General features: G+C 45.0%; 2 protein-coding genes and 1 long non-coding RNA gene across 4 annotated transcripts in view; 1 reads left to right on the plus strand and 2 right to left on the minus strand.

Moving 5' to 3' along the window:
- Nucleotides 1–27,522, minus strand: part of LOC108166439 (uncharacterized) — a 64,925-nt gene that overhangs the window by 23,628 nt on the left and 13,775 nt on the right. The gene's annotated exons all lie outside the window — the stretch shown is intronic.
- LOC103468116 (uncharacterized) lies at nucleotides 16–8,133 on the minus strand. Of its 2 annotated transcripts, XM_081609394.1 has the most exons (7): nucleotides 7,094–8,132; nucleotides 5,342–5,677; nucleotides 4,695–5,000; nucleotides 4,429–4,566; nucleotides 4,011–4,103; nucleotides 3,652–3,689; nucleotides 16–2,863 (listed from the first exon to the last, which is right to left on the minus strand). In XM_081609394.1, the coding sequence occupies exons 1-7, from the start codon at nucleotides 7,194–7,196 to the stop codon at nucleotides 2,756–2,758; spliced, it is 1,122 nt and encodes a 373-aa protein (XP_081465520.1). In that variant the 5' UTR covers nucleotides 7,197–8,132; the 3' UTR covers nucleotides 16–2,755. The 2 variants fall into 2 exon arrangements, with proteins under 2 accessions (XP_081465520.1, XP_081465519.1); XM_081609393.1 differs by lacking the exons at nucleotides 16–2,863; nucleotides 3,652–3,689 and having other exon boundaries at nucleotides 3,715–4,103; nucleotides 7,094–8,133.
- LOC145552112 (uncharacterized) lies at nucleotides 22,086–24,653 on the plus strand. Its single transcript, XR_014088063.1, has 3 exons — nucleotides 22,086–22,256; nucleotides 22,485–22,592; nucleotides 24,612–24,653. It is a non-coding gene; the product is annotated as an uncharacterized LOC145552112 (long non-coding RNA).

Below are 27,522 nucleotides of genomic sequence, written 5' to 3' on the forward strand. Positions count from 1 at the left end.
CTTGATGCACCGTGAGTTTTTGACTCACAGTTCCAAAGAGATAAAAAGTCAAAAATTCTGTTCTTTGTTGCTTTATTGCATGCAAAACATGGTACAAGCAGAGGAGACCTATTGTTACCTGATTGTCTCACCTGCGGACTGACTGAGTGGCTGGTAGACTTACTGGATACACTGTCTGGTAGAGTGACAGACTGACTGGTAGTCTGGTACAAAACCACGTGACGACCCATGTGCATAAAGAACTCCCTAATGTCTACGTATTTATAGGCCTGTCACGATAAAAAATTTTGCTGAGCGATTGTCTAAAAAATTATTGCGATAAACGATAATATTGTTTCAAGACCTTCTGACACTGATTTAATTGAAATGACTAATAATGGATGTGGTTTCCTGCCAAAACAGATACTTTATTTTCAAAAGAACACATAACACTAAATAAACAAAACAACCAAAAACAAAAATAAAATGGATTCTCAGTCTCCATTAACAAAAACCGTACTTGAATAAAAACTAATCAACATAAAGCCAAAGTGGAAATAAATACTGGATTCAACCAAAAGAGTGCAGATTATGAAGTCTGTATACTATGTTGTCCTTCAGTAATCAGTGGATTTAAATAGAGAAGATGGGCACATCCCACTACCTAACGCAAGTCCAGCGGACATCGGAGATGATATGTGGAAACAACATTAATGTTTATTCAACATTTCGTGCAAAGAATACAGAAATGACAAGGGGAGGAGTTGGCCCCGCTTTGTCATCACTTGCTGCAGAGGATCACGTTACATTGCTTAACCAATCAGAGGATCACGTTACATTGCTGAGCCAATCAGAGGATCACGTTACATTGCTTAGCCAATCAGAGGATCACGTTACATTGCTTAGCCAATCAGAGGATCACGTTACATTGCTTAGCCAATCAGAGGATCACGTTACATTGCTTAGCCAATCAGAGGATCACGTTACATTGCTTAACCAATCAGAGGATCACGTTACATTGCTGAGCCAATCAGAGGATCACGTTACATTGCTTAGCCAATCAGAGGATCACGTTACATTGCTTAACCAATCAGAGGATCACGTTACATTGCTTAGCCAATCAGAGGATCACGTTACATTGCTTAGCCAATCAGAGCTGAGGAGGAGCCCTGATTGAAGGAGCTTCACTCTCAGCAGGGATTTGAACTTCTGTCTTTATTTACTTCAGCAAAGCTCACAGTTTTTACCAAATCCTGTAGCTTTCGGTGAACTTCTAAATCTGCTCATTAGTCGCATCTTTCCGGGGTTGGTACTGCCTCTAGTGGTGTGGGGTGGTAACACAACTAATATAATTACATTACTAAATCAGAATACCGCAAAGTCTTTATTATTTATTATTCATTCTCTTAAGAATGTAGAGCTAATTAAATGATCTAAAGACCTTAAAGTGGTTCCAGTTTCTCTCGATGGCCAACCTGTTGAAACTGTGGCACATTTTAAATACCTTGGGTCGTTCATGGACAGTCGGCTCAGCTTTGCTGAAAACATTGACTATATGTTGAAGAACTCAGAGACTCTACCTTTAAGAAGACTTGGTGACTAGAGCCTAGTTGGGTCACCCCTATGTCTTGAATTTGGGAAGTTGGGAGGCAATCATATTTTATTTATCACTACAGAAGGGTTCAGTGAATGCGCATATGAAACTGGTGGGTACGGGACCTCAAAAAAGGTTAAGAATCACTGGGTTAGACACTGACCAACAAGTGGGACCATCAAGCGATGAATGATTGCTCCACCACTTCTTTAGAGTCCAGCAGCCAATTACTGGAATCAGCTCCAGGTGTGCCAGCCTGCCAGAACTCTCCCACAAAGATCCTCTATTAGGAAAAGCACTCACACAAAACTGAATCCTAACAACTATATTATACAAAACATGCCACGCCATCAACATCCAACCACTTCCTATTGTCTTCTTTGTCATTTTCACCAGTAGAAACATCTGGTTGTAGATTATGCGACTCGTGTCATGCAAAAAAAAAAAATGTTTTCACTGCAGTTCTGTGAAATATACTAATGTTGGTGCAGGTGAAAAACGACCTTGACCTGTATGGGATAAAATTACTGCCATAAGTCAAGAACTTATATTTGGCTTATGGCAAATATAAGTTCTCTGCTCTCTTTCAAATATTCTCTGCTCTCCCTCAGATTTTCTCTCTACACAGATCAAATCTACCCAGGGATACCTCTCTGCTCGCAGTTCAACAAGTACCGTCGCCTAGCAACCGTTTCAGCCAATGGGAAGGAAACATGCTTGTTTTTTGACCTAACAACACTCTGTCATCTACAGTTTCTAAATCAGCACAGATCAGAAATGAATCTAAAAAAACTGAATTTAATATAATCCAAGCTGGGAGAAATGATGACATAGCAGAAAAATGGCAGAGAGGCTGAGTTTGATCAGAAATCTCTGCTGATATTTACCAGTAGGAAAAAACATCAAAGAAAGACAGAAACTTTTCTCAAGAATTAAACTGAAGAAGTTTTTCTGCTGCACAGCTTCAATTCAAGCAAATCAACAATTTATCATCATAATAAATCAGAAAACTTCCAATATGTAAAAATCCATTATTAGTTTTTAAAGCAGCTGCAGCTCAGAGTAAAAACTGAGGCTCAGTTAATAAATCCAGTTTTCTTCCGGTCTCAGCTTCACAGAACAAACTTCAGAGTCCAGAACCTGGGATCCAGAACCTGGGATCCAGAACCAGAGTCCAGGGTCTCATCTGGGCTGTGAGAGCGTAGAGTAGATCTGGTTCTGGTCTCTGCTGGCAGGACTGAGACTCTGGTAGGTCGAGTCCTGAGAGGAAACGTTCTCATAGTTGATGTCCTGAAAAAGAAGAAATAATTTATCAAAGCCTCAGAGTTTGTTCCAGTTTGAGAAGGAATCCACCGTCAGGCCTTCAGGTTTTTCTTGAAATAAAACTGAAATATTCTGCAAACTGTTGGGATCCAGAGGTTTGTCACCTTTTCTCCACCAGAGGGAGCCTGAGACCTTCCTCCTGAGGGCTTGGGTCGGCGTCCCCACACCTGTTCTCCATCTGCTCATTTGGAGGCATATAAGTGGAGGAGGATGCTGACACTTCTCTGCCAGAGTGTTAGCCAGTAACGGTACCGGCCTACCTCGAGCTACTCCTTCCTAGATCTGTTCCCAGATTCTGACTCTTCTTGTCTCTGTGTCCACAGCTGCCCTGGTCCTGAATTATCAGGTCAACTACCAATCCTCGAGACGGAACCCTCGCCACCTGGAGTTTTATCTGTCCGTCCTCCGCCGTCACCACCGACCTCAGCCCTCTACCCACTGACCAGCCTCTAGAGCCTCAAGGTCCTCTCCCGGTCCAACCCACCTCCCCTGAACAGGTATAGTCACCAACCTCCATCTAACACCAAAATCCCTGGGTCCTGACTAATCATCTCTGTCCTCCCCTAGTTGCCCTGATACCTGCCAGACGAACCAAGGATTCCATTTCTCACTGTTTATATTCATTGTAAATAAATCACATTATTGTCTTCCCTGTCTCTGGAGTGTTTCTGCATGTGGGTTAGAAAACTCGACACAAACTGTCTGTCCTCATAGATTTATATGATTTTCCATTTTAAAAGAAAGAAGAAAATCACCTCCATCTTTACTCCATCGTCTCTCCTCCTCCTTGAATCTGTGAAACAAAAAGTTTTATTAGGATAAAATGTCTGAAGCCCAGAGATGATTGGAGAAAAACATGAAATCATGTCAAACAACAAAACCGTTCAGTCAGATGGATTCAGCTGCACAGAAAATGAAACATGATTTAATGGAGTTAAATAAAGAGAGAGAATCATAAGGTGGAGAACAATGGGAAACATGTTAAAGTGTGTCATTACTTTATTCTGATCTTGAACTCTTAATTCCCTTGTAGGCAGACAGAATAAAGTTTGGTTCAGTCCGTCGGCTTCCTGTGGCTCCTGTAACTGAGTGCTGGTGTTTGTTGGTGTCTCACCTCTCAGAGATCGTCTCCTGCAGGAAACCAGCAGAGCTGCTGAGACCAGAACCAGAACCAGAACCAGAGTCACACCAGCGATCAGAGGAACATCTGCAGAGGGACAACAAGCTGGTTCACACTGACACCTGCTGGTGGGTCACGGTACAGATTCAACAGGGAGTATAGACTCATAATGAATTAGTGTTTGTGAAGTTTCTCTGTAGAAATGTTTCATCCAGATCAAAGCTTTCTGACAGTAACATGACATCACAGTTTTGTTCTGATGTTTTTAAAGAAATTAATATTTTTAAGTTTCTTTCTGAACATTAAAACATCTGTAGAAAATTATTTTCACTTCAAAAGATAAACAAACGTCCAGATGCTGCATCAGCTCAGAAGGTAAACAGGAGATTCATAGATATTATTTATTACTCACAGAGACTGGATGGGAGACGAGGTGCTGAGTTCTCCACAGACGGAGTCGAAGTGTGAAAATACGAGAAAGTCTCTAAACTTGCTGAACTGGATCTGAACCTCTGAGGAGCTGCTGGTGTGGAGGCTGACGGGTCGACTGCTGGGAAAGACCAAAACAATCTGGACTCAAGGTTATTGCTTAAAGAAGCAGCACAATAAAAACTAAGATATGACACGAAATTATTTACACAACAGCAGCATCAAAACATTTTGTCAGTAAAAACTCACCATCTGTAACAGTGAGGTGAAAGTCTCTGTATTCATCTGGCCATCTTTCTATGTTCAGGTTACATCGGTACCATCCTGAGTCAGACCGGGTCAGCGCTGAGATGCTCACATACAGAACTCCTCCTTCATATTCAGTGCTGTATCTGCCTCTGTCAGTTCTGACTCCATAAGTCTCAACAAGAACTTTTCCACATTTTTCTCTGCAGAACTGTTGTTTCCTTCCAGAGTCTTTAAAGTAACAGGCGACTGTCAGTGAGCTGCCAGCTTCTTTATGGAGGTGATGAACTTTGTTTCCATCCAGCAGAGCTGTTAGGATAATAATCTGTTACTTTCTGATCCCATCATAATAATCTGATCACATTAATCCCAGTTTCACACTGGGAGCTGCCCAGTTCAACCAGTCAGAGGCTGGAACTGGTGATTCATCATTCATGGATTCATCATCTCCCTTCTAAAGATCATCCAACAGAAATTACTTGAAATCATTTAGCTTCACATTGAAAAGTGTAACAGACATGGAGATTAATTTGATGACAATTTTACTAAATAATTAAAAAAACAAACTGTAGAAACACAAAGCTTCCAGTTTTCACTCAGACTGGATAGTTACATTTACTGAAAGAGAATTTAGCAGCTTTGAGACTCACCTTCAGGAACAACCAGGTCAAAGTCCTGGTATGAATATCTGGATGAAAACGTCCATAATCCACAACGGTACCGTCCTGAGTCAGACCGGGTCAGAGCTGAGATGCTCACAACGAAATCATATTGATTGTTCAAATCAGATTCAATCCCGTATCGTCCTCTTTTATCTGATGTTTTATGTGTTTCAATGAGAATGTTTTCATTTTTACAGTTTTCCCTACAGAAGATCTTCCATTGTCCAGATGAAGAAAAGGAACATATAACGTTGATGTTTCCTCCAGGAACTCTGTAGAAACGGTTGACAGGATCACCGGTTCTGGTGTCGGTGATGTGCAGAGCTGCAGAACAGACCAGCAGTTAATACCAGGACTTCCTGTCAGGTTCTGCAGTGAGACCACAGCTTGTTCTGATTCAGTTACTCTAATGGACCGGCACCAACCGGGAGCAAAACTTCACATATCTGAAACAAACTCCTGATCAACATGTTGGAAAACCTGTAAGAATCAAAACACTAAAACTGAGAAGATCTGAAACGATCCGACTGAAAAAGTGGAAAAATGACCAAAAATAGCTTAAAATCTTAAATGTTGCAGCTTTAGTGTCCAGGAATCAGAAACATCTCAACCAAACGACCTCAGGACTTTAAACATTCTTTGATTTCCTCAGTTTTAGACTGAAGGACGAATAAAAAGCTCTAAAAACTGATAACTCATAAAACATGAATATGAAGCCAGTCGGCTTTAGTTTTACTCTGGTTATTTTAGAAACTTCAGCTTCCTGTTTTAAAGCCGACCAAACTCTCATCCGGATGCTGAAGTTTCACTGCAACAGATTCTGTTCTTTTGTTAATGGTGACTCAGAAGCAGAGGAGTTAAAACCAAGGGATGATAATGTTGAAACTGATGTTTTCCTCCTGTTTTTTTGTTTTTATCAAGTTTTTCCTCTTTTAAACAAAATGTTTTAACTCTTCCTGTTCAAGTCAGTTCTTGTTCTGCAGCTTCATTTGGGTAAAACATTGAGGTATCGTCAAAGTTTCAGATTTATTCTCTAGTATTTTATATATGGCGCATCCTTCTCCACCAGCAATGTATCCCACGATGCATTGCACCACCAGCAATGCAAGAATGTGTGCAGAAACATATCACCTTTAAAACTCAATGAATCTCCCATACAAAGTAGCTTTAAGATGCTTTTAGGTGAGAAAGTGACCTGGAAGTTTCTTCCACAGTCAGTTGATCCAGAATGATGCTGGTCTGAAACGTTCCTGAGTTTTTGGAGCAGCAAACCTCCGCTAACCGGCTGCAGCCGGAGGGAGAGCGTTTCCCCGCTAACTGCAGCACAATCTGTCATTTTTCACTTCCTGTTATCTATTAGCTGCCGACATAAAGTGTTTCAGCACTATATGTAGAGAATAACAGCAAGTACCAGACTATAAACCCTATTAATTTATGCATTTTTTCATGCAGACAGCTCTGCAGGAGGACAAAACACAGTTCCAGGTTTGAATGCAGCTTCCCTAAAGCTCCCACTTTCTTATGACATAATGTTGTTTACTTCCGTTCCTTTTGTCAAAACTGTTTCAAAAACTTGACGTCGTTGTGGATTCCTCTTTTACTGCTATAGATTGGTGATCCGTTGATGAATTATTCTGTCAGAGCAGAAAATCATAATAAATATGCCGTTTCTGTTTATAGACGCGTATCTATAGTCTAAGAAAGGATGAAAGAACAGAAGTAAAAAGAAAATGTACTTACAGAGGAAGAAGCAGCAGAACAAAGAGTGATGGACGATCATGATGAAGCTCTGATGGTTTCCTGCTGCAAATAATCGAACAACTTCCTCCTCCAGACACGACATAAAGCCTGAACCTCCCTCTAATCTTCCTCTTTCTATTTTTACCTTGCAGCCATTTTTATCACCTTACAGCATCACTGTGACACTATTAATGCTTTAAGCTTGACTGTTCATTTAAATGGTTTCTCTGAACTGATTGGGAGTGTTGGTGTGGAAGGTTGTTGGTTCTTTGTCTCCCTGAAACGGTCCGATGTGAGACTCCGTCTCTCTACCAGTGACCACAGGAGCCACCCTGAGCCCCCAGCTGCCCACAACCCTGCAGGGATCAGTGGGTTCAGCCAACAGATGGATACATTTCATAATTGAAGACGTTACGTTAGACGTCCTGCTTCATCTCTCATCCAGTCCTCAGATCTTCAACGTGACTAGGAAGCACACAGAGCTGCTTCTGCAGCATATGAAGAACAAACTACATGCTCTGCACCGCTGAGTGATGCAGGTAACACCATAACTGTTAAGGATGTGAGGAGGGAAATTTGTTTCAAACTGCATAAGCAGGAAGTATTCCTGCTGTTGTCTTTCCACCCGTATCTTCAGCTTTTCTTTTGAGTGACCTGGTTGTAAGCCACTTATCCATTATTATTCTAATAATAATGAATAAGCTTCAAATTGAAAAGCTTAAGTTTGGTGAGCAAGCTGAAGCGTCACACTGAGCTGACGTCACAACAAATAAATGGTCGCTGTATGCAGTACCATGCGGAGCACTAGGGGGCGCCTGGAGGCCACACAGTTTGAGAAAGGCTGTGTTGCAGTAAACATGCCTGCTGCTGTGGTTCCAGCTGATCCTCCACAGCATCCACCTGAAGGGAGGAGGAGGAGACGACGCCGCGGCCGTTCCCATGGCAACCACTGAGAGGAGGGGCTGAGCAGCTGCTGGAGATCCTGACCCCTGGAGGTCGTTCTCCTCCAATCACATGCAGCCTGAAGAACAGAAGATAAAAACCATAAAAACTCCTACACATTCTGAGGTTTGTGGTCCGAAACTGACTCAGAAGAGCAGCTACAATAGTAATAATAATAACAATAATAATAATAATAATAATAATAATAATAATAATAATAATAATAATTAATGATAAGCTAAATCAAAAACAGGTGTTCTTATTTTAAACTCTTGCTCTTCTGATCTTCCAAGGAAATAAAAGAACTCAAAGAAAACAGTAGCAGAAGATTTCCATGCTGAAGTGATCTCAGACTCTGGTTTCATTCTCAGACATCAGTGAACTCTGAAAGCTTTGCATTTCCTCTGAAACCTTCAGCTCATCTCACTGTTCACACATCCTCACTCCCCTCTGAATATTTCAGCCGCTCCAGGTTAAGAGGAGGAAAAACTAAATGTTTCCAAAGCGACGTCCTGATGCAGCAGAACGCTGTGAATTAAAATATCCCCACACTATTCAGAGGCTGGGAGTTGACATGTAAGAATTCACATCAAACCAGAAACTTCTTGAAAACTTCTTAGACATTCGTTTAATTATTCAGAAACAAGAATCTATTTGGTTTGTCATCAGCATGACACATGGGTCATTTAACAGCTTTAAAGATGCTTGGTGTTATTTTAAAACCAGAGTCAGAATAATCCAGATGTTGTGGCTGAAGTCGTTTCATCTGACACAGAATGAGCTTCACTCACAAAACCTCTAACATATTTGGATCAGAGTGTTGATGAGCCATAACCAGAGAAACAATCCGTCTCTCTGAAATGAAGTTAGACAGCTTGAGAAGGTCAAATAAAATGTTTTGGCCCAGAGAATGACACAATAATTAAATCTCTCTCTCTCTCTCTCTCTCTCTCTCTCTCTCTCTCTCTCTCTATATATATATATATATATATATATATATATATATATATATATATATATATATATATCCTGCACAGTCTCTGATACTGTAAACTAAACCAAGAGTCAAAATAGTTAAGAAAAATCTGCTGATCTAATAATGCAGTAAAGTTTAATAAACAGGAAAGTTTTATATAATCACTGCTAAAACATGAAGCAGCAGAACAGAAATAAACATTAGTTGGTGAGTTACTGGTCCCAGTAGGTGCTGAAAACCACGTCCATGCTCTCCCAGTTTAATCAGCTGACCTCAGGTGACCCCAGCAGTCACCTCCAGAAACCAGATCAGCCATGACGCCCTCTGCTGGCCATTCTGTATATGACAGATCAAATCAAGTCCAATAAAATCTGTTGAATCTGATGATTATGTTCCTGATCTCCATGCATGTCAGATTAAAAATAAATGAGATTATTATTAATGTATAAAATAAAAATAAAAATCATGTTAAATGTGATCATTTGAAGGGGTTGGGAAATACAAATACAACGGTGAGACGCTGGAGTCTGGGATGACGGTGAGACGCTGGAGTCTGGGATGACGATGAGACGCTGGAGTCTGGGATGACGATGAGACGCTGGAGTCTGGGATGACGGTGAGACGGTGGAGTCTGGGATGACGATGACACGCTGGAGTATGGGATGACGGTGAGACGTTGGAGTATGACATAACGATGAGACGGAGTCTGGGATAAAGATGAGATGTTGGAGTCTGGGATAACGATGAGACGCTGGAGTCTGGGATAGTGATGAGATGTTGGAGTCTGGGATAACGATGAGACGCTGGAGTCTGGGATGACGGTGAGACGTTGGAGTCTGGGATAACGATGAGGCGCTGGAGTCTGGGATAATGATGAGACGGAGTCTGGGATAACGATGAGACGCTGGAGTCTGGGATAGTGATGAGATGTTGGAGTCTGGGATAACGATGAGACGCTGGAGTCTGGGATAGTGATGAGATGTTGGAGTCTGGGATAACGATGACACGCTGGAGTCTGGGATGACGGTGAGACGTAATCTGGGATAATGATGAGATATTTGGGATAACGAAGAGACGCTGGAGTCTGGGATGATGATGAGACGGTGGAGTCTGGGATGACAATGAAACGCTGGAGTATGGGATGACGATGACACGCTGGAGTATGGGATGACGGTGAGACGTTGGAGTATGACATAACGATGAGACGGAGTCTGGGATAAAGATGAGACGCTGGAGTCTGGGATGACGATGAGACGCTGGAGTCTGGGATGATGGTGAGACGTTGGAGTCTGGGATAACGATGAGGCGCTGGAGTCTGGGATGACAGTGAGACGTTGGAGTCTGGGATAACGATGAGACGGAGTCTGGGATAACGATGAGATGTTGGAGCCTGGGATAATGATGAGATGTTGGAGTCTGGGATAACGATGAGACGCTGGAGTCTGGGATGACGATGAGACGGTGGAGTCTGGGATGACGATGACACGCTGGAGTCTGGGATGACGGTGAGACGGTGGAGTCTGGGATGACGATGACACGCTGGAGTCTGGGATGACGGTGAGACGGTGGAGTCTGGGATGACGATGAGACGTTGGAGTATGACATAACGATGAGATGTTGGAGCCTGGGATAACGATGAGATGTTGGAGTCTGGGATGACAATGAGACGCTGGAGTCTGGGATGACGATGAGACGCTGGAGTCTGGGATGATGGTGAGACGTTGGAGTCTGGGATGACGATGAGGCGCTGGAGTCTGGGATGACAGTGAGACGTTGGAGTCTGGGATAATGATGAGACGGAGTCTGGGATAATGATGAGACGGAATCTGGGATAATGATGAGATGTTGGAGTCTGGGATAACGATGACACGCTGGAGTCTGGGATGACGGTGAGACGGTGGAGTCTGGGATGACGATGACACGCTGGAGTCTGGGATGACGGTGAGACGGTGGAGTCTGGGATGACGATGACACGCTGGAGTATGGGATGACGGTGAGACGTTGGAGTCTGGGATGACGATGACACGCTGGAGTATGACATAACGATGAGACGTTGGAGTCTGGGATAACGATGAGATGCTGGAGTCTGGGATGACGATGAGACACTGGAGTCTGGGATGACAGTGAGACGTTGGAGTCTGGGATAACGATGAGACGAAGTCTGGGATAATGAGGAGACGGAATCTGGGATAAAGATGAGATGTTGGAGTCTGGGATAACGATGAGACGCTGGAGTCTGGGATAGTGATGAGATGTTGGAGTCTGGGATAACGATGACACGCTGGAGTCTGGGATGACGGTGAGACGGAATCTGGGATAATGATGAGATGTTTGGGATAACGATGAGATGCTGGAGTTTGGGATAGTGATGAGACGTTGGAGTCTGGGATAACGATGAGACGCTGGAGTCTGGGATAGTGATGAGATGTTGGAGTCTGGGATAACGATGACACGCTGGAGTCTGGGATGACGGTGAGACGGTGGAGTCTGGGATGACGATGACACGCTGGAGTATGGGATGACGGTGAGACGTTGGAGTATGACATAACGATGAGACGGAGTCTGGGATAAAGATGAGATGTTGGAGTCTGGGATAACGATGAGACGCTGGAGTCTGGGATGACAATGAGACGCTGGAGTCTGGGATGACGATGAGAAACTGGAGTCTGGGATGACAGTGAGACGTTGAAGTCTGGGATAATGATGAGACGGAGTCTGGGATAACGATGAGACGGAATCTGGGATAATGATGAGATGTTGGAGTCTGGGATAACGATGAGACGCTGGAGTCTGGGATGATGATGAGACGGAATCTGGGATAATGATGAGATGTTTGGGATAACGATGAGATGATGGAGTTTGGGATAGTGATGAGACGTTGGAGTCTGGGATGACGACGAGACGGTGGAGTCTGGGATGACGATGACACGCTGGAGTCTGGGATGACGGTGAGACGGTGGAGTCTGGGATGACGATGAGACGCTGGAGTATGGGATGACGGTGAGACGGTGGAGTCTGGGATGACGGTGAGACGTTGGAGTATGACATAACGATGAGACGGAGTCTGGGATAATGATGAGACGGAGTCTGGGATAACAATGAGACGGTGGAGTCTGGGATGACGATGACACGCTGGAGTCTGGGATGACGGTGAGACGGTGGAGTCTGGGATGACGATGACACGCTGGAGTATGGGATGACAGTGAGACGTTGGAGTCTGGGATAATGATGAGACGGAGTCTGGGATAATGATGAGACGGAATCTGGGATAATGATGAGATGTTGGAGTCTGGGATAACGATGAGATGCTGGAGTCTGGGATAGTGATGAGATGCTGGAGTCTGGGATAACGATGAGATGGGGTCTGGGATAACGATGAGATGTTGGAGTCTGGGATAACGATGAGATGTTGGAGTCTGGGATGACAATGAGACGCTGGAGTCTGGGATGACGATGAGACGCTGGAGTCTGGGATGACGATGAGACGCTGGAGTCTGGGATGACAATGAGACGCTGGAGTCTGGGATGACGATGAGACGTTGGAGTCTGGGATAACGATGAGACGGAGTCTGGGATAACGATGAGACGGAGTCTGGGATAACGATGAGACGGAGTCTGGGATAACAATGAGACGGAGTCTGGGATAACGATGAGATGTTGGAGTCTGGGATAACAATGAAACGCTGGAGTCTGGGATAGTGATGAGATGCTGGAGTCTGGGATAACGGTGAGACGTTGGAGTATGAGATAACGGTGAGACGTTGGAGTATGAGATAACAGTGAGACGTTGGAGTATGAGATAACGATGAGATGCTGGAGTCTGGGATAAAAATGAGATGTTGGAGTCTGGGATGACGATGAGAGGCTGGAGTCTGGGATGACGATGAGAAGCTGGAGTCTGCGATGACAATGAGACGCTGGAGTTTGGGATGACGATGAGACGCTGGAGTCTCAGATGACGATGAGACGCTGGAGTCTGGGATGACGGTGAGACGTTGGAGTCTGGGATAATGATGAGACGGAGTCTGGGATAATAATGAAACGGAGTCTGGGATAACGATGAGACGGAGTCTGGGATAACGATGAGACGGAGCCTGGGATAACGATGAGACGGAGTCTGGGATAACAATGAGACGGAGTCTGGGATAACGATGAGATGTTGGAGTCTGGGATAACGGTGAGACGTTGGAGTATGAGATAACGGTGAGACGTTGGAGTATGAGATAACGGTGAGACGTTGGAGTATGAGATAACGGTGAGACGCTGGAGTCTGGGATAAAAATGAGATGTTGGAGTCTGGGATAACGATGAGATGCTGGAGTCTGGGATGACAATGAGATGCTGGAGTCTGGGATGACGATGAGACGCTGGAGTCAGGGATGACAATGAGACGCTGGAGTTTGGGATGACGGTGAGACATTGGAGTCTGGGATAACGATGAGACGGAGTCTGGGATAACAATGAGACGGAGTCTGGGATAACGATGAGATGTTGGAGTCTGGGATAACGATGAGACGCTGGAGTCTGGGATGACGATGAGACGGAGTCTGGGATAACGATGAGACGGTCGAGTCTGGGATAACGGTGAGACGGTGGAGTCTGGGATGACGATGACACGCTGGAGTATGGGATGACGATGACACGCTGGAGTATGGGATGACGGTGAGACGTTGGAGTATGACATAACGATGAGACGTTGGAGTCTGGGATAACGATGAGATGCTGGAGTCTGGGATGACGATGAGACACTGGAGTCTGGGATGACAGTGAGACGTTGGAGTCTGGGATAACGATGAGACGGAGTCTGGGATGACGATGAGGCGCTGGAGTCTGGGATAGTGATGAGATGTTGGAGTCTGGGATAACGATGAGACGCTGGAGTCTGGGATAGTGATGAGATGTTGGAGTCTGGGATAACGATGACACGCTGGAGTCTGGGATGACGGTGAGACGGAATCTGGGATAATGATGAGATGTTTGGGATAACGATGAGATGCTGGAGTTTGGGATAGTGATGAGACGTTGGAGTCTGGGATGACGACGAGACGTTGGAGTCTGGGATGATGATGAGACGGTGGAGTCTGGGGTGACGGTGAGACGGTGGAGTCTGGGATGACGATGACACGCTGGAGTCTGGGATGACGGTGACACGCTGGAGTCTGGGATGACGGTGAGACGTTGGAGTATGACATAACGATGAGACGGAGTCTGGGATAGAGATGAGATGTTGGAGTCTGGGATAACGATGAGACGCTGGAGTCTGGGATAGTGATGAGATGCAGGAGTCTGGGATAACGATGAGACGCTGGAGTCTGGGATGATGAGACGTTGGAGTCTGGGATAACGATGACACGCTGGAGTCTGGGATGACGGTGAGACGTTGAAGTCTGGGATAACGATGAGATGGAGTCTGGGATAACGATGAGACGGAGCCTGGGATAACGATGAGACGGAGTCTGGGATAACAATTAGACGGAGTCTGGGATAACGATGAGATGTTGGAGTCTGGGATAACAATGAAACGCTGGAGTCTGGGATAGTGATGAGATGCTGGAGTCTGGGATAACGGTGAGACGTTGGAGTATGAGATAACGGTGAGACGTTGGAGTATGAGATAACAGTGAGACGTTGGAGTATGAGATAACGATGAGATGCTGGAGTCTGGGATAAAAATGAGATGTTGGAGTCTGGGATGACGATGAGATGCTGGAGTCTGGGATGACGATGAGAAGCTGGAGTCTGCGATGACAATGAGACGCTGGAGTTTGGGATGACGATGAGACGCTGGAGTCTCAGATGACGATGAGACGCTGGAGTCTGGGATGACGGTGAGACGTTGGAGTCTGGGATAATGATGAGACGGAGTCTGGGATAATAATGAAACGGAGTCTGGGATAACGATGAGACGGAGTCTGGGATAACGATGAGACGGAGCCTGGGATAACGATGAGACGGAGTCTGGGATAACAATGAGACGGAGTCTGGGATAACGATGAGATGTTGGAGTCTGGGATAACGGTGAGACGTTGGAGTATGAGATAACGGTGAGACGTTGGAGTATGAGATAACGGTGAGACGTTGGAGTATGAGATAACGGTGAGACGCTGGAGTCTGGGATAAAAATGAGATGTTGGAGTCTGGGATAACGATGAGATGCTGGAGTCTGGGATGACAATGAGACGCTGGAGTCTGGGATGACGATGAGACGCTGGAGTCTGGGATGACAATGAGACGCTGGAGTTTGGGATGACGGTGAGACATTGGAGTCTGGGATAACGATGAGACGGAGTCTGGGATAACGATGAGACGGAGTCTGGGATAAAGATGAGATGTTGGAGTCTGGGATAACGATGAGACGCTGGAGTCTGGGATAGTGATGAGATGTTGGAGTCTGGGATAACGATGACACGCTGGAGTCTGGGATGACGATGAGACGGTGGAGTCTGGGATGACGATGAGACGGTGGAGTCTGGGATGACGATGACACGGTGGAGTCTGGGATGACGGTGAGACGCTGGAGTCTGGGATGACGATGAGACGCTGGAGTCTGGGATAACGATGAGATGCTGGAGTCTGGGATGACGATGAGACGCTGGAGTCTGGGATGACGATGAGACGCTGGAGTATGGGATGACGGTGAGACGTTGGAGTCTGGGATAATGATGAGACGGAGTCTGGGATAATGATGAGACGGAATCTGGGATAATGATGAGATGTTGGAGTCTGGGATAACGATGAGATGCTGGAGTCTGGGATAGTGATGAGATGCTGGAGTCTGGGATAACGATGAGACGCTGGAGTCTGGGATGACGGTGAGACGGAGTCTGGGATAACGATGAGATGTTTGGGATAACGATGAGATGCTGGAGTTTGGGATAGTGATGAGACGTTGGAGTCTGGGATGACGGTGAGACGGTGGAGTCTGGGATGACGGTGAGACGGTGGAGTCTGGGATGACGGTGAGACGGTGGAGTCTGGGATGACGATGAGACGCTGGAGTCTGGGATGACGGTGAGACGCTGGAGTCTGGGATGACGATGAGACGCTGGAGTCTGGGATGACGGTGAGACGTTGGAGTATGACATAACGATGAGACGGAGTCTGGGATAACGATGAGATGTTGGAGTCTGGGATAACGATGAGACGCTGGAGTCTGGGATGACAATGAGACGCTGGAGTCTGGGATGACGATGAGAAACTGGAGTCTGGGATGACAGTGAGACGTCGCAGTCAGTGATAATGATGGGACGGAGTCTGGGATAACGATGAGACGGAATCTGGGATAATGATGAGATGTTGGAGTCTGGGATAACGATGAGACGCTGGAGTCTGGGATGATGATGAGACGGAGTCTGGGATAACGATGAGATGTTTGGGATAACGATGAGATGATGGAGTTTGGGATAGTGATGAGACGTTGGAGTCTGGGATGACGACGAGACGTTGGAGTCTGGGATGATGATGAGACGGTGGAGTCTGGGATGATGATGAGACGGTGGAGTCTGGGATGACGATGAAACGCTGGAGTATGGGATGACGATGACACGCTGGAGTATGGGATGACGGTGAGACGTTGGAGTATGACATAACGATGAGACGGAGTCTGGGATAAAGATGAGAAGTTGGAGGCTGGGATAACGATGAGATGTTGGAGTCTGGGATGACGATGACACGCTGGAGTCTGGGATGACGGTGAGACGGTGGAGTCTGGGATGACGATGACACGCTGGAGTATGGGATGACAGTGAGACGTTGGAGTCTGGGATAATGATGAGACGGAGTCTGGGATAATGATGAGACGGAATCTGGGATAATGATGAGATGTTGGAGTCTGGGATAACGATGAGATGCTGGAGTCTGGGATAGTGATGAGATGCTGGAGTCTGGGATAACGATGAGATGGGGTCTGGGATAACGATGAGATGTTGGAGCCTGGGATAACGATGAGATGTTGGAGTCTGGGATGACAATGAGACGCTGGAGTCTGGGATGACGATGAGACGCTGGAGTCTGGGATGACGATGAGACGCTGGAGTCTGGGATGACAATGAGACGCTGGAGTCTGGGATGACGGTGAGACATTGGAGTCTGGGATAACGATGAGACGGAGTCTGGGATAACAATGAGACGGAGCCTGGGATAACGATGAGACGGAGTCTGGGATAACAATTAGACGGAGTCTGGGATAACGATGAGATGTTGGAGTCTGGGATAACAATGAAACGCTGGAGTCTGGGATAGTGATGAGATGCTGGAGTCTGGGATAACGGTGAGACGTTGGAGTATGAGATAACGGTGAGACGTTGGAGTATGAGATAACAGTGAGACGTTGGAGTATGAGATAACGATGAGATGCTGGAGTCTGGGATAAAAATGAGATGTTGGAGTCTGGGATGACGATGAGAGGCTGGAGTCTGGGATAACGATGAGATGCTGGAGTCTGGGATGACGATGAGAAGCTGGAGTCTGCGATGACGATGAGACGCTGGAGTCTGGGATGACGGTGAGACGTTGGAGTCTGGGATAATGATGAGACGGAGTCTGGGATAATAATGAAACGGAGTCTGGGATAACGATGAGACGGAGTCTGGGATAACGATGAGACGGAGCCTGGGATAACGATGAGACGGAGTCTGGGATAACAATGAGACGGAGTCTGGGATAACGATGAGATGTTGGAGTATGAGATAACGGTGAGACGTTGGAGTATGAGATAACGGTGAGACGTTGGAGTATGAGATAACGGTGAGACGTTGGAGTATGAGATAACGATGAGACGCTGGAGTCTGGGATAAAAATGAGATGTTGGAGTCTGGGATAACGATGAGATGCTGGAGTCTGGGATGACAATGAGACGCTGGAGTCTGGGATGACGATGAGATGCTAGAGTCTGGGATGATGATGAGACGCTGGAGTCTGGGATAACGATGAGACGCTGGAGTCTGGGATGACGATGAGACGCTGGAGTCTGGGATAACGATGAGATGCTGGAGTCTGGGATGACGATGAGACGCTGGAGTCTGGGATGACAATGAGACGCTGGAGTTTGGGATGACGATGAGACGCTGGAGTCTCAGATGACGATGAGACGCTGGAGTCTGGGATGACGGTGAGACGCTGGAGTCTGGGATGACGGTGAGACATTGGAGTCTGGGATAACGATGAGACGGAGTCTGGGATAACAATGAGACGGAGTCTGGGATAACGATGAGATGTTGGAGTCTGGGATAACGATGAAACGCTGAAGTCTGGGATAGTGATGAGATGCTGGAGTCTGGGATAGTGATGAGATGCTGGAGTCTGGGATAACGATGAGGCAGGGTCTGGGATAACGATGAGACGGAGTCTGGGATAACGATGAGACGGAGCCTGGGATAACGATGAGACGGAGTCTGGGATAACGATGAGATGTTGGAGTCTGGGATAACGATGAGACGGAGTCTGGGATAACGATGAGACGGAGTCTGGGATAACGATGAGACGGAGTCTGGGATAACGATGAAACGCTGAAGTCTGGGATAGTGATGAGATGCTGGAGTCTGGGATAGTGATGAGATGCTGGAGTCTGGGATAACGATGAGGCAGGGTCTGGGATAACGATGAGACGGAGCCTGGGATAACGATGAGAAAGTTGAACTTCCTCCTCTATCTGCATCCATGAAGCCTCCATTTAAACACCTCTGGAATTTGAGGTCAAAGGTCAGGTATCATTTGAGTTTTGGAGATACTAACCAGCTTTTCACAGTTATAAAAACAATACCTTGTTACCATGGATACGCATCATAAACTATGAGGGAGTAAAATAAAACCAAAAATCCTTCCTCCTGCCCAGCATCCAGAACCAGAGGGAACCAAAGATAAAAAAATGAACTAGTCTAATAAAATGAGTCAATCAGAACTGAAGTAACACAGGACCATGCTGCCACCACCAACTACCCAGTTCTCATGTCACAAAGATCTGCTCTGTTTCTTCAAAGTTGAAGCCAACTGTGTGTGAATCCAGGCAGCAAGGGGTTAACTGATGCCAGGATTAGCTGTGATACAGACAGAAGAAAAGGGGAGGGAAGTTTACGTCATGTTTAACCTTTGATTTAAAAAGCAAGACATGAGAAAAGAAGCAGCAGGAAATTCATTCATCATGACTGTTGCTCTGATCTGCTTCTTTTTCCTCTGTGAGTACGTTTTCTTTTCCTTTTGACAGAATCAGATAAAGATCACACAAGCGTCAATAAAACCACTTTTGGTGATCCGTGTTTGAGCAGATCCTCGTTTATCTCTGCTCTGCAGAGGAGGAGCAGCACAAACCGCTTTTATCAGTTTAATCAGTCTGAAGATTTTAATTTGAGATCAAACGGAACCGACGACAAATTAAATTTATCTGCAGCTGAACCCAGAATAATGTTAGTGACTTTTTGTTCTCAAATAAGAAGCCATAACTTCTCCTTCATGAAGGCGCGTATTTCACATAAATGTTACTGAAATCGTTTCCCGTTTCCAAAATGATTTAATGAAATTCATCAACTGAAAAAATGTTTTTTAAAACCTCGAAAAACGTTTCAGATGTTCTGTTGATCTTTAAAACAACATGGATTTTATTCCCAACAGTCAGAAAGAGATGGCCTAAATTTCAAACTACACTTTTTATCCGCAACAAAAATACGTAAATGAAGTCAAAATGCTGGACAGCAAAGCAGAAACATTTATCAATAAATGCAAAAAAGACCAAAAATTAGATAAAAATCGAAGTTAAAACGGATTTTAAAATATTTAAAAATCATCTGAAGAACAGAATTCCCTCTGGATGTTGAAACTCCAGGATTTAAAGTTAACAGAAAACAAGTTTTAGGTTTTTTAAAGTCGTCTGATGAAGAAACGATTTTTATCAGCGAATCGTTCCAGACAGAAATATCTCCGTTTCATCCGATCGCGTTTCCACAATCAATAATTAACCTTCATGTTCACTTGGACTTCACGGCTTCCAGTTATTAAAATATTCACCATTTTAAAACCAGATCAGCCCTGAAAGCTGCCTGGATTATTATAAAGTTTATTAGAAACTCTGATTTTTAACATAAACATGAGACACTGTCAACATTCACTGCCTCCAAAGTTCATCTTAAATGAACAAAATGTGCCAGATTGATTCAAAATGATCAAAGAAATGATGCTAAACATGTTACAGGTAATTCTGACAAAATGTTAAAAAACAAAATGAATTGTTAATTAAAAGAACTGTAATAATATTAAAGTAGACAAATAAATGCTGCTGAGATCCATCAAAACGCGTTTTCACACATAAAAACTTTATTTCTATTATTAAGTGTAATAATTTAATTATACATCATTTAATTACATATTATTTGCTACATATTTTATTGCCACTTTGATGTAAAATTGTTAAATATTAATTCTTCCTCCCGTCGTATTGAACCTGCGTGACGGTCGATCCTCCAGCAGAAACAAACGGACCGTCTTTAATTTCTGACTGAAATCAGCAACATGCTGCAGGGAAATTAACGTTTTTCTGTTTTTAACGTCTTCGCCACTCACTGCTGCTTTCAGCTGAGAATAACTTCACGTTTACCTGGAGGCCTGGATCTCCAGAACCGATCGGTTTGCCTGATTATCACTGGACTTAATGGACCTGAAGGTTCTGCTGATCGTATTGGTTTGGTCCAAAATGTTGAGACGACTTCCTCCCACTCTGCACCATAAACATGTTTTGTGTTTGTCATATTTCATGTGATGCAATAAGTTAATATTCTGTAGAGAGAAGCTCATAAGTTTTCATACTCCAGGCAGATTTTAGTCCAACTAAGAAGTTTGTTTCTGTTGTGAAGTCAGAAGCATCTCTCCACATCCAGAAAAACAATCATTAGTATTATGTTTTTATTTGAAATGTATTAAATTTGTTAGAAATGATCTACAGTATGTCTTTCAAATCTTTTCCATTGCAGCAGCTTTCTGCTGTTATCTTTGATGATGAGCTGAAGCTGTTCTTGTCACCATAACTTTAAAAAAAACACGACAGATGTGAGTTTCAGCCGCTTCCATTTCTGCTCAGGAAGAACCGAACATCATTCTGGGTCCTTCTCGCTCTGCGTGGTTCAGGTTTCATTTCTTAAAGGAAACTTTGCTGCAGGTCGGAGAGAGTTCATGTGGTTTCTCTCAGCAGACACTGATCTTGTTTTTCTCTGCAGCTCTGCTGATCTCCAGCATTCCTGCTGCAGTGAACCAGTTTACTGGATCAGCAGGAGAAGATTTCTCAGGATATTGTGGCTCTTATTTCTCTGGAACCAGGAAAATCTTCTGCAGGGAAAAGTGTGAGGAAGGAAACGTTCTGATAGAAACCACAAAGAATTCAGCTGAAAACGGACGATATGGCATTGAATATGTCAAAGGTCATGCAAACACTTACAGCTTCTACGTGAAGATCTCAGACCTGACTGGGTCTGACTCGGGTCGGTACCGATGTGGTTTGGGAGAATCATCAAAGTCCTACCAGGATTTCACTCTCAGTGTTTCAGCAGGTCAGTTTCTGCTCAAACGTTTTTATCTCTGAAGTTTAACAGATTATTCATTAACAGGCCTTCTGTCCCACATTCAGCTGCATTTCCTTCAGCTCTCATGAGCGTCTTGCTCCTGCTAAAGAAAAGCCTCCCCACAGCATGATTCTGCCACCGCCCTGCTGCAGTATGGGTGTGGTGCCCTCAGGTGTCGGCGTTCTGCCACACAAAGCTGGTCTCCTCTGAACTGAACCTTCCTGCAGGTTCCTCCTGCATCAAACGGCTCACAGCTTTCAAACCGAAACTTTGCATCGGCAGAAACTCTGAAACATGAACCACAAAAAAAAAAGAAAAAATATTTATAGAACCGCATGTAGAAGTTAAACCACAACCTTTACAGTTTATACACATAAAAGATTTTATTTAACTGGCGCCTTTCGAGGCCACATTAGAAACTTTACATTTTAAAAAGCCAAATAAAATGTAGGGAGTAAAAGCTGAAGGGATCAGTTGATAAATTAAAATGAAAATGCTGTTTAAAAATATGTGATTCTCTACATGAATCTAAATCTTCCATGTCTCTGCCATCCATCGGTAGATAAGATGACAACATCCTCTGTTTCAACTCGTTTAGCCTCGACGCTATCAAATCTCAACTACAGTTCAGGAAGTCTCACACCTTCAGCTTCCTCTGAAACCACCAATCAGACTGTGAGCCATGAGGAGGAGAAATCTGACGGTAAATCCAAACACTCAGATTTACTCTAATCTGGACTCTGTTTGTTCCCAACATGTTCTGCTGATGGAGTCCAACAGAAAAGCAGCTAAAGATTAATATTTTCTGATTTCATTCTCCTTGCTGTGTCTCTTATTTTGAAATGTAAAAACTCTTCAGGCTGCTGTCTCTGTGTCTGAGGAATGTTTGTATGAGCGATCAGCCTGATGCTGTGTGTGAAACGTTGTGCAGAAACGTCTGGCTGGCGCCTGCTGGCGGTGGCTCTGACCGGGGCTGGCATCCTGTTAGCTGCGGCTCTGCTGGTTCTCTGCAGACGGAGGTGTCACAGACTTCTGACAGGTAAACAACAGGAAACACATTCTGTGGTTCAGGGGCCGACAAACCCAGAAGAACCGGGTGAGAGATCAGCAGGGGGAACCGTGCTGCAGTGAAGGCTCATGGGAACCAGAGCTGCCATCTGCAGCCAGGCTGTGAAACATGAGGCCAGCTGATTCCTGGACAGGAAGTGATGTCGATCGCCTCCCAGCGCTGCCTTCAGGGCAGCCTGGATGAGCGGGACCGCCTGGTGCAGCGCTGCAGACCCGCGCTGCCGCCATGAGACCCAGACGAGAGGGTGGCTGTGTGAAGGTTGTTCTGGGCTCAACACTTCCTGTGTGAAAGAAGTCAAAGGTCGCCTCCGCCTGCCGTCTTCATGGGAAATTAAAAATGACACAAATGTAATTTGTGTTCAGATAAAATCCATCTTCATCAACGCTGACCTGCTTGACCCAGACAGCATGATGCCACTACCATGCTTCACCATCAGGATGAGTTTCCTTCACTGCGGAATTTTATACAAATAAAATGGATTATTTCTCTTATAATTGTGTCAAGTATGATAAAGTTCATCGATGAGGTTAAAAAAAAGCAAACCCGTCAAAACAACATCAAGTTCTTGCAGAATAAAGACAAACATTTCATCATCCTCCACCTGTTGGCCACGTCACAGTAACTTCCCTCTTTATGTTTTAATTTTACTGCTGACGGTTTTCCTGTAAAGAACCTGAGCTGTGGATCTCTGCAGCTCACCCACATTTAGTTAACGCTCTCCAACAGCCAATCATCACTCTGCAATCTGGTTCCATGAAGGCCATGTGACCCAGGCCAGCCAATCACATGAAGCCGACGGCCAGACATCCCAACATTGAGTTACTTCAGTTTCAGAACCAAACTACGAGACTTTTCTTTTTAAAACCACAGATACCAGCAGTCTAAACAAACAGCAGGTTGCCATGGTAACCGTACGCTTTCAGTATGCATCTGTTACGTTATTTGCTTCCTGGTTTCACTGCTTGGTACTTAAAACAACCACGGAGGCAACAGAGTAAGATCTCAGCAGGAACCCTCTGAAGACACTTAAAAAAGAAACAAAAGAAGAAACGAGGATTTATATGAAACAAACTCATTTTACAGATTGAAGAGTTATTCTCTATAAAATGAGTTATTCTCTGTAAAATGAGTTATTCTCTGTAAAATGAGTTATTCTCTGTAAAATGAGTTATTCTCTATAAAATGAGTTATTCTCTGTAAAATGAGTTATTCTCTATAAAATGAGTTATTCTCTGTAAAACTGACAATGCTCTGCCAGCAGGAGGCGCCACATGTTGATGCTACTTGGTAATTAATGCGGTTTTATGTAGATTCATCATCTCAAGTTTCTAAATCCCATGTAGATTGGTAAATTTCTATCAACTGATTACTGCTGCGTATTTACAGTTTATTTTATAAACTTAATCTAGACGTCATTGATGTATTTCACAAAGACTCAAGTAGTAAAAACTACCAGCCCAAATTCCATTTTTAATGCAGAGTATTAAAGTTATACTGCATTATAATTCTTGATGAGTTTTATTTTTTAGGCCACGTTTGGTCCACAATCCTCACCAGCAGGTGGCAGCAATGATGCATTACTGCCACCTGCTGGTGATTAGTGCCATAAAACAAGAAAAAGACAAAAAACAATCACAGTCCATAGAAGACAACGTCACACATAGCACGGGGTCGGCCAAACCTAGCAACAGGGTTGAAAACACCTAGCAACAGGGTCACCCACACCTAGCAACGGGGTCAACCACACCTAGCAATGGGGTCGACAACACCTAAACGGGTAGTATGGAGTAATCAGTGAATATTCACCTGACTGGTGGTTTTTTTGTTCCCGTATCATTAATGGGCTTTTCAGAGTAAAATCCTCTATCACTCTGGGTTGAATCTGTTTACTGATCAGGTGATGTGTGTCTTAAAGGCAGGAATGAATGTAATCAGGTTTTATCCATTACTTTGATGTCTAACCTTTATCTGTCATTTTAATTTCTCCAGGTGTGAAAACCACAAGAGGCTTAGACAGAAGTGACCAGAAGGTAAATGATCCAGTTATGTTTAGTTTTTCTTCTGTAAAGCAAAAGGTTTAGTGAAATGTTGTTACTAGAAACTTGCTCTTTCAGTCACAATCTGTATAGAACCAATCTCTGACTAAGACAATGAAAGTTGGATTATATTGTTGTTTTTTCTCTTAGGACGCCGATTATGAAAATTCTTCGTCTGGGGATTTGATTTACATGAATGCAAAACCTGTCTGCAGGAACAAGAAGTAGATGTGAGACTGAGGACGACAAACTGAGGCCTGGACTTAAACCCAGATTCTGCTTCTGGCCCAGGGCTGCTTCACGCTCTGAAGCCAATAAAACCTGGAATGTGTCAAACTACCTGCAGATGAAAATGAAGGAACGAACACGGAGAGAGTCAGTGAGAGAAATGATTTGGCTCTGAAAGGATTTTGGGGAATTGCTTCCATCACTGTTTGCTGCTTCATTGGGACTATTTATATTTGCTATTTGTTGAACGACTTGTTTTATTTCAGTCGTCTTGCAGTTTTTGCTCCTAAGCAGCTAACATGAGTCCTGACTGACAGATACAGCAGAACAACTTCAAGAGGTCATAGAAACGTGTGGTGACGTCACTCAGTGGGCGGCTAGACGATCATCAGAAAATACACTTTAACATTTGAAGCATTTTATTTCCAATTAAGATGGCCGACTTTCTGTTTTTCTTTATTTTTCTTTATCTTGTTTTTCATTATTTTCTGTTTAATATTCCTTTTTATTCCTTCTTTTTCTTTTCCTCACAAAAACGTCCCTGGTGGGCTGCCATGGTCATTGATACATAATGTGAAGATACACAGCATATCATAGGACACATGTGCATGTGGTGTTTAATTAAACCGTAAAGCACAGCAAAATACAAGAGTTGGAGTCCATCCATCCATCCATTTTCTTTCACCCTTGTCCCTCAGTGGGGTCGGGAGGGTTGCTGGTGCCCATCTCCAGCTAACGTTCCGGGCGAGAGGCGGGGTACACCCTGGACAGGTCGCCAGTCTGTCGCAGGGCAACACAGAGACACACAAGACAAACAACCATGCACACACACTCTCACACCTAGGGACAATTTAGACAGACCAATTAACCTGACAGTCATGTTTTTGGACTGTGGGAGGAAACCGGAGTACCCGGAGAAAACCCACGCATGCACAGGGAGAACATGCAAACTCCATGCAGAAAGACCCCAGGCCGGGAATCGAACCCAGAACCTTCTTGCTGCAAGGCAACAGCTCTACCAACTGCGCCACTGTGCAGCCTCAAGAGTTGGAGTTGGAGTATCTGTGTTAAAAAAACCTGATATTACTAATATGTCAGAGAAACTGGTACAGATGTGTTACCTGGGAACCGATGGGTGGAGGATGATGTGGTAGTTTAGTCCTCTCGCTGTGAAAAAGATGAGACACACGTTGGGCTTCCATTAGCATCCAACAGGAAGGTTTCTTCTTCTGTGTAATAAACATGTACAATATTTCATATATAATACTTAAGGTGTCACTTAGCTAAAAAGGCTTTCAGCTAGCTAAGGGCTAAATAAAGGCTAGCTAAAAGCTAAGAGGACTTGCTAAAAGCTAGGACCTAAGGCTAGCTTTAGTTTAGAGTCAATACATCATAAACGGCCATAATATATCTTAAACCAAGCGAGAATTCTTCAGCCCTCTCCTTGGGCTGCCACCTTATCGTGGTGGAGGGGTTTGAGTGTCCCAATGATCCTAGGAGCTTTGCTGTCTGGGGCTTTATGCCCCTGGTAGGATCACCCAAGGCAGACAGGTCTTAGGTGAGGAACCAGACGAAGCGCAGCCTGAAGACCTCTATGATGTAGACGAACGTTGGACTTGGTTTTCCCTTGCCCGGACGCGAGTCACCGGGGCCCCACCCTGGAGCCAGGCCTGGAGATGGGGCAGGTTGGCAAGTGCCTGGTGGCCGGGCTTTTACCCACGGAGCCTGGCTGGACTCTGCCCGAAGAGGAGACGTGGGTCCCCCTTCCGATGGGCTCACTACCTGTCGGAGGGGCCAAAGGGGTCGGGTGCATTGTGCTATGGGCGGCAGCCAAGGGAAGGGACCCTGGCGGTCTGATCCTCGGCTGCAGAAGCTGGCTCTTGGGACGTGGAACGTCACCTCCCTAGTGGGGAAGGAACCGGAGCTAGTGTGCGAGGCTGAGAGGTTCTGGCTAGAAATAGCCTCACCTCAACACATGGCTCTGGTTCTGGAACCAGTCTCCTGGAGAGGGGCTGGACGTACTTCCACTCTGGAGTTGCCCACGGTGAGAGGCGCCAGGCTGGAGTGGGCATACTTGTTGGCCCCCATCTGGGCGCCTGTACGTTGGGGTTCACCCTGTTGAACGAGAGGGTAGCCTCCCTCCGCCTACGGGTGGGGGGACGGGTTCTGAATGTTGTTTGTGCTTACGGACCAAACAGCAGTTCAGATTACCCACCCTTCTTGGAGTCCTTAGAGGGGGTACTGGAGAGTGCCCCTCCTGGGGACTCCCTTGTTCTACTGGGGGACTTCAACGCTCACGTGGGCAATGACAGTGAGACCTGGAGAGGCGTGGTTGGGAGGAACGGCCCCCCCGATCTGAACCCAAGTGGTGTTCTGTTGTTGGACTTCTGTGCTCGTCACGGATTGTCCATCACGAACACCATGTTCAGGCATAAGGGCGTCCATATGTGCACTTGGCACCAGGACGCCCTAGGCCACAGTTCAATGATTGACTTTGTCATCGTCTCATCGGATTTGCGGCCGTATGTCTTGGACACTCAGGTGAAGAGAGGTGTGGAGCTGTCCACTGACCACTACCTGGTGGTGTGTTGACTCCGGTGGTGGGGGAGAAAGCTGGTCAGACCTGGCAGGCCCAA

The sequence above is a fragment of the Poecilia reticulata genome, chromosome 7, assembly GCF_904066995.2.
Source record: "Poecilia reticulata chromosome 7, P_reticulata-male-v2, whole genome shotgun sequence".
Classification (NCBI taxonomy): Eukaryota; Metazoa; Chordata; class Actinopteri; order Cyprinodontiformes; family Poeciliidae; genus Poecilia; species Poecilia reticulata.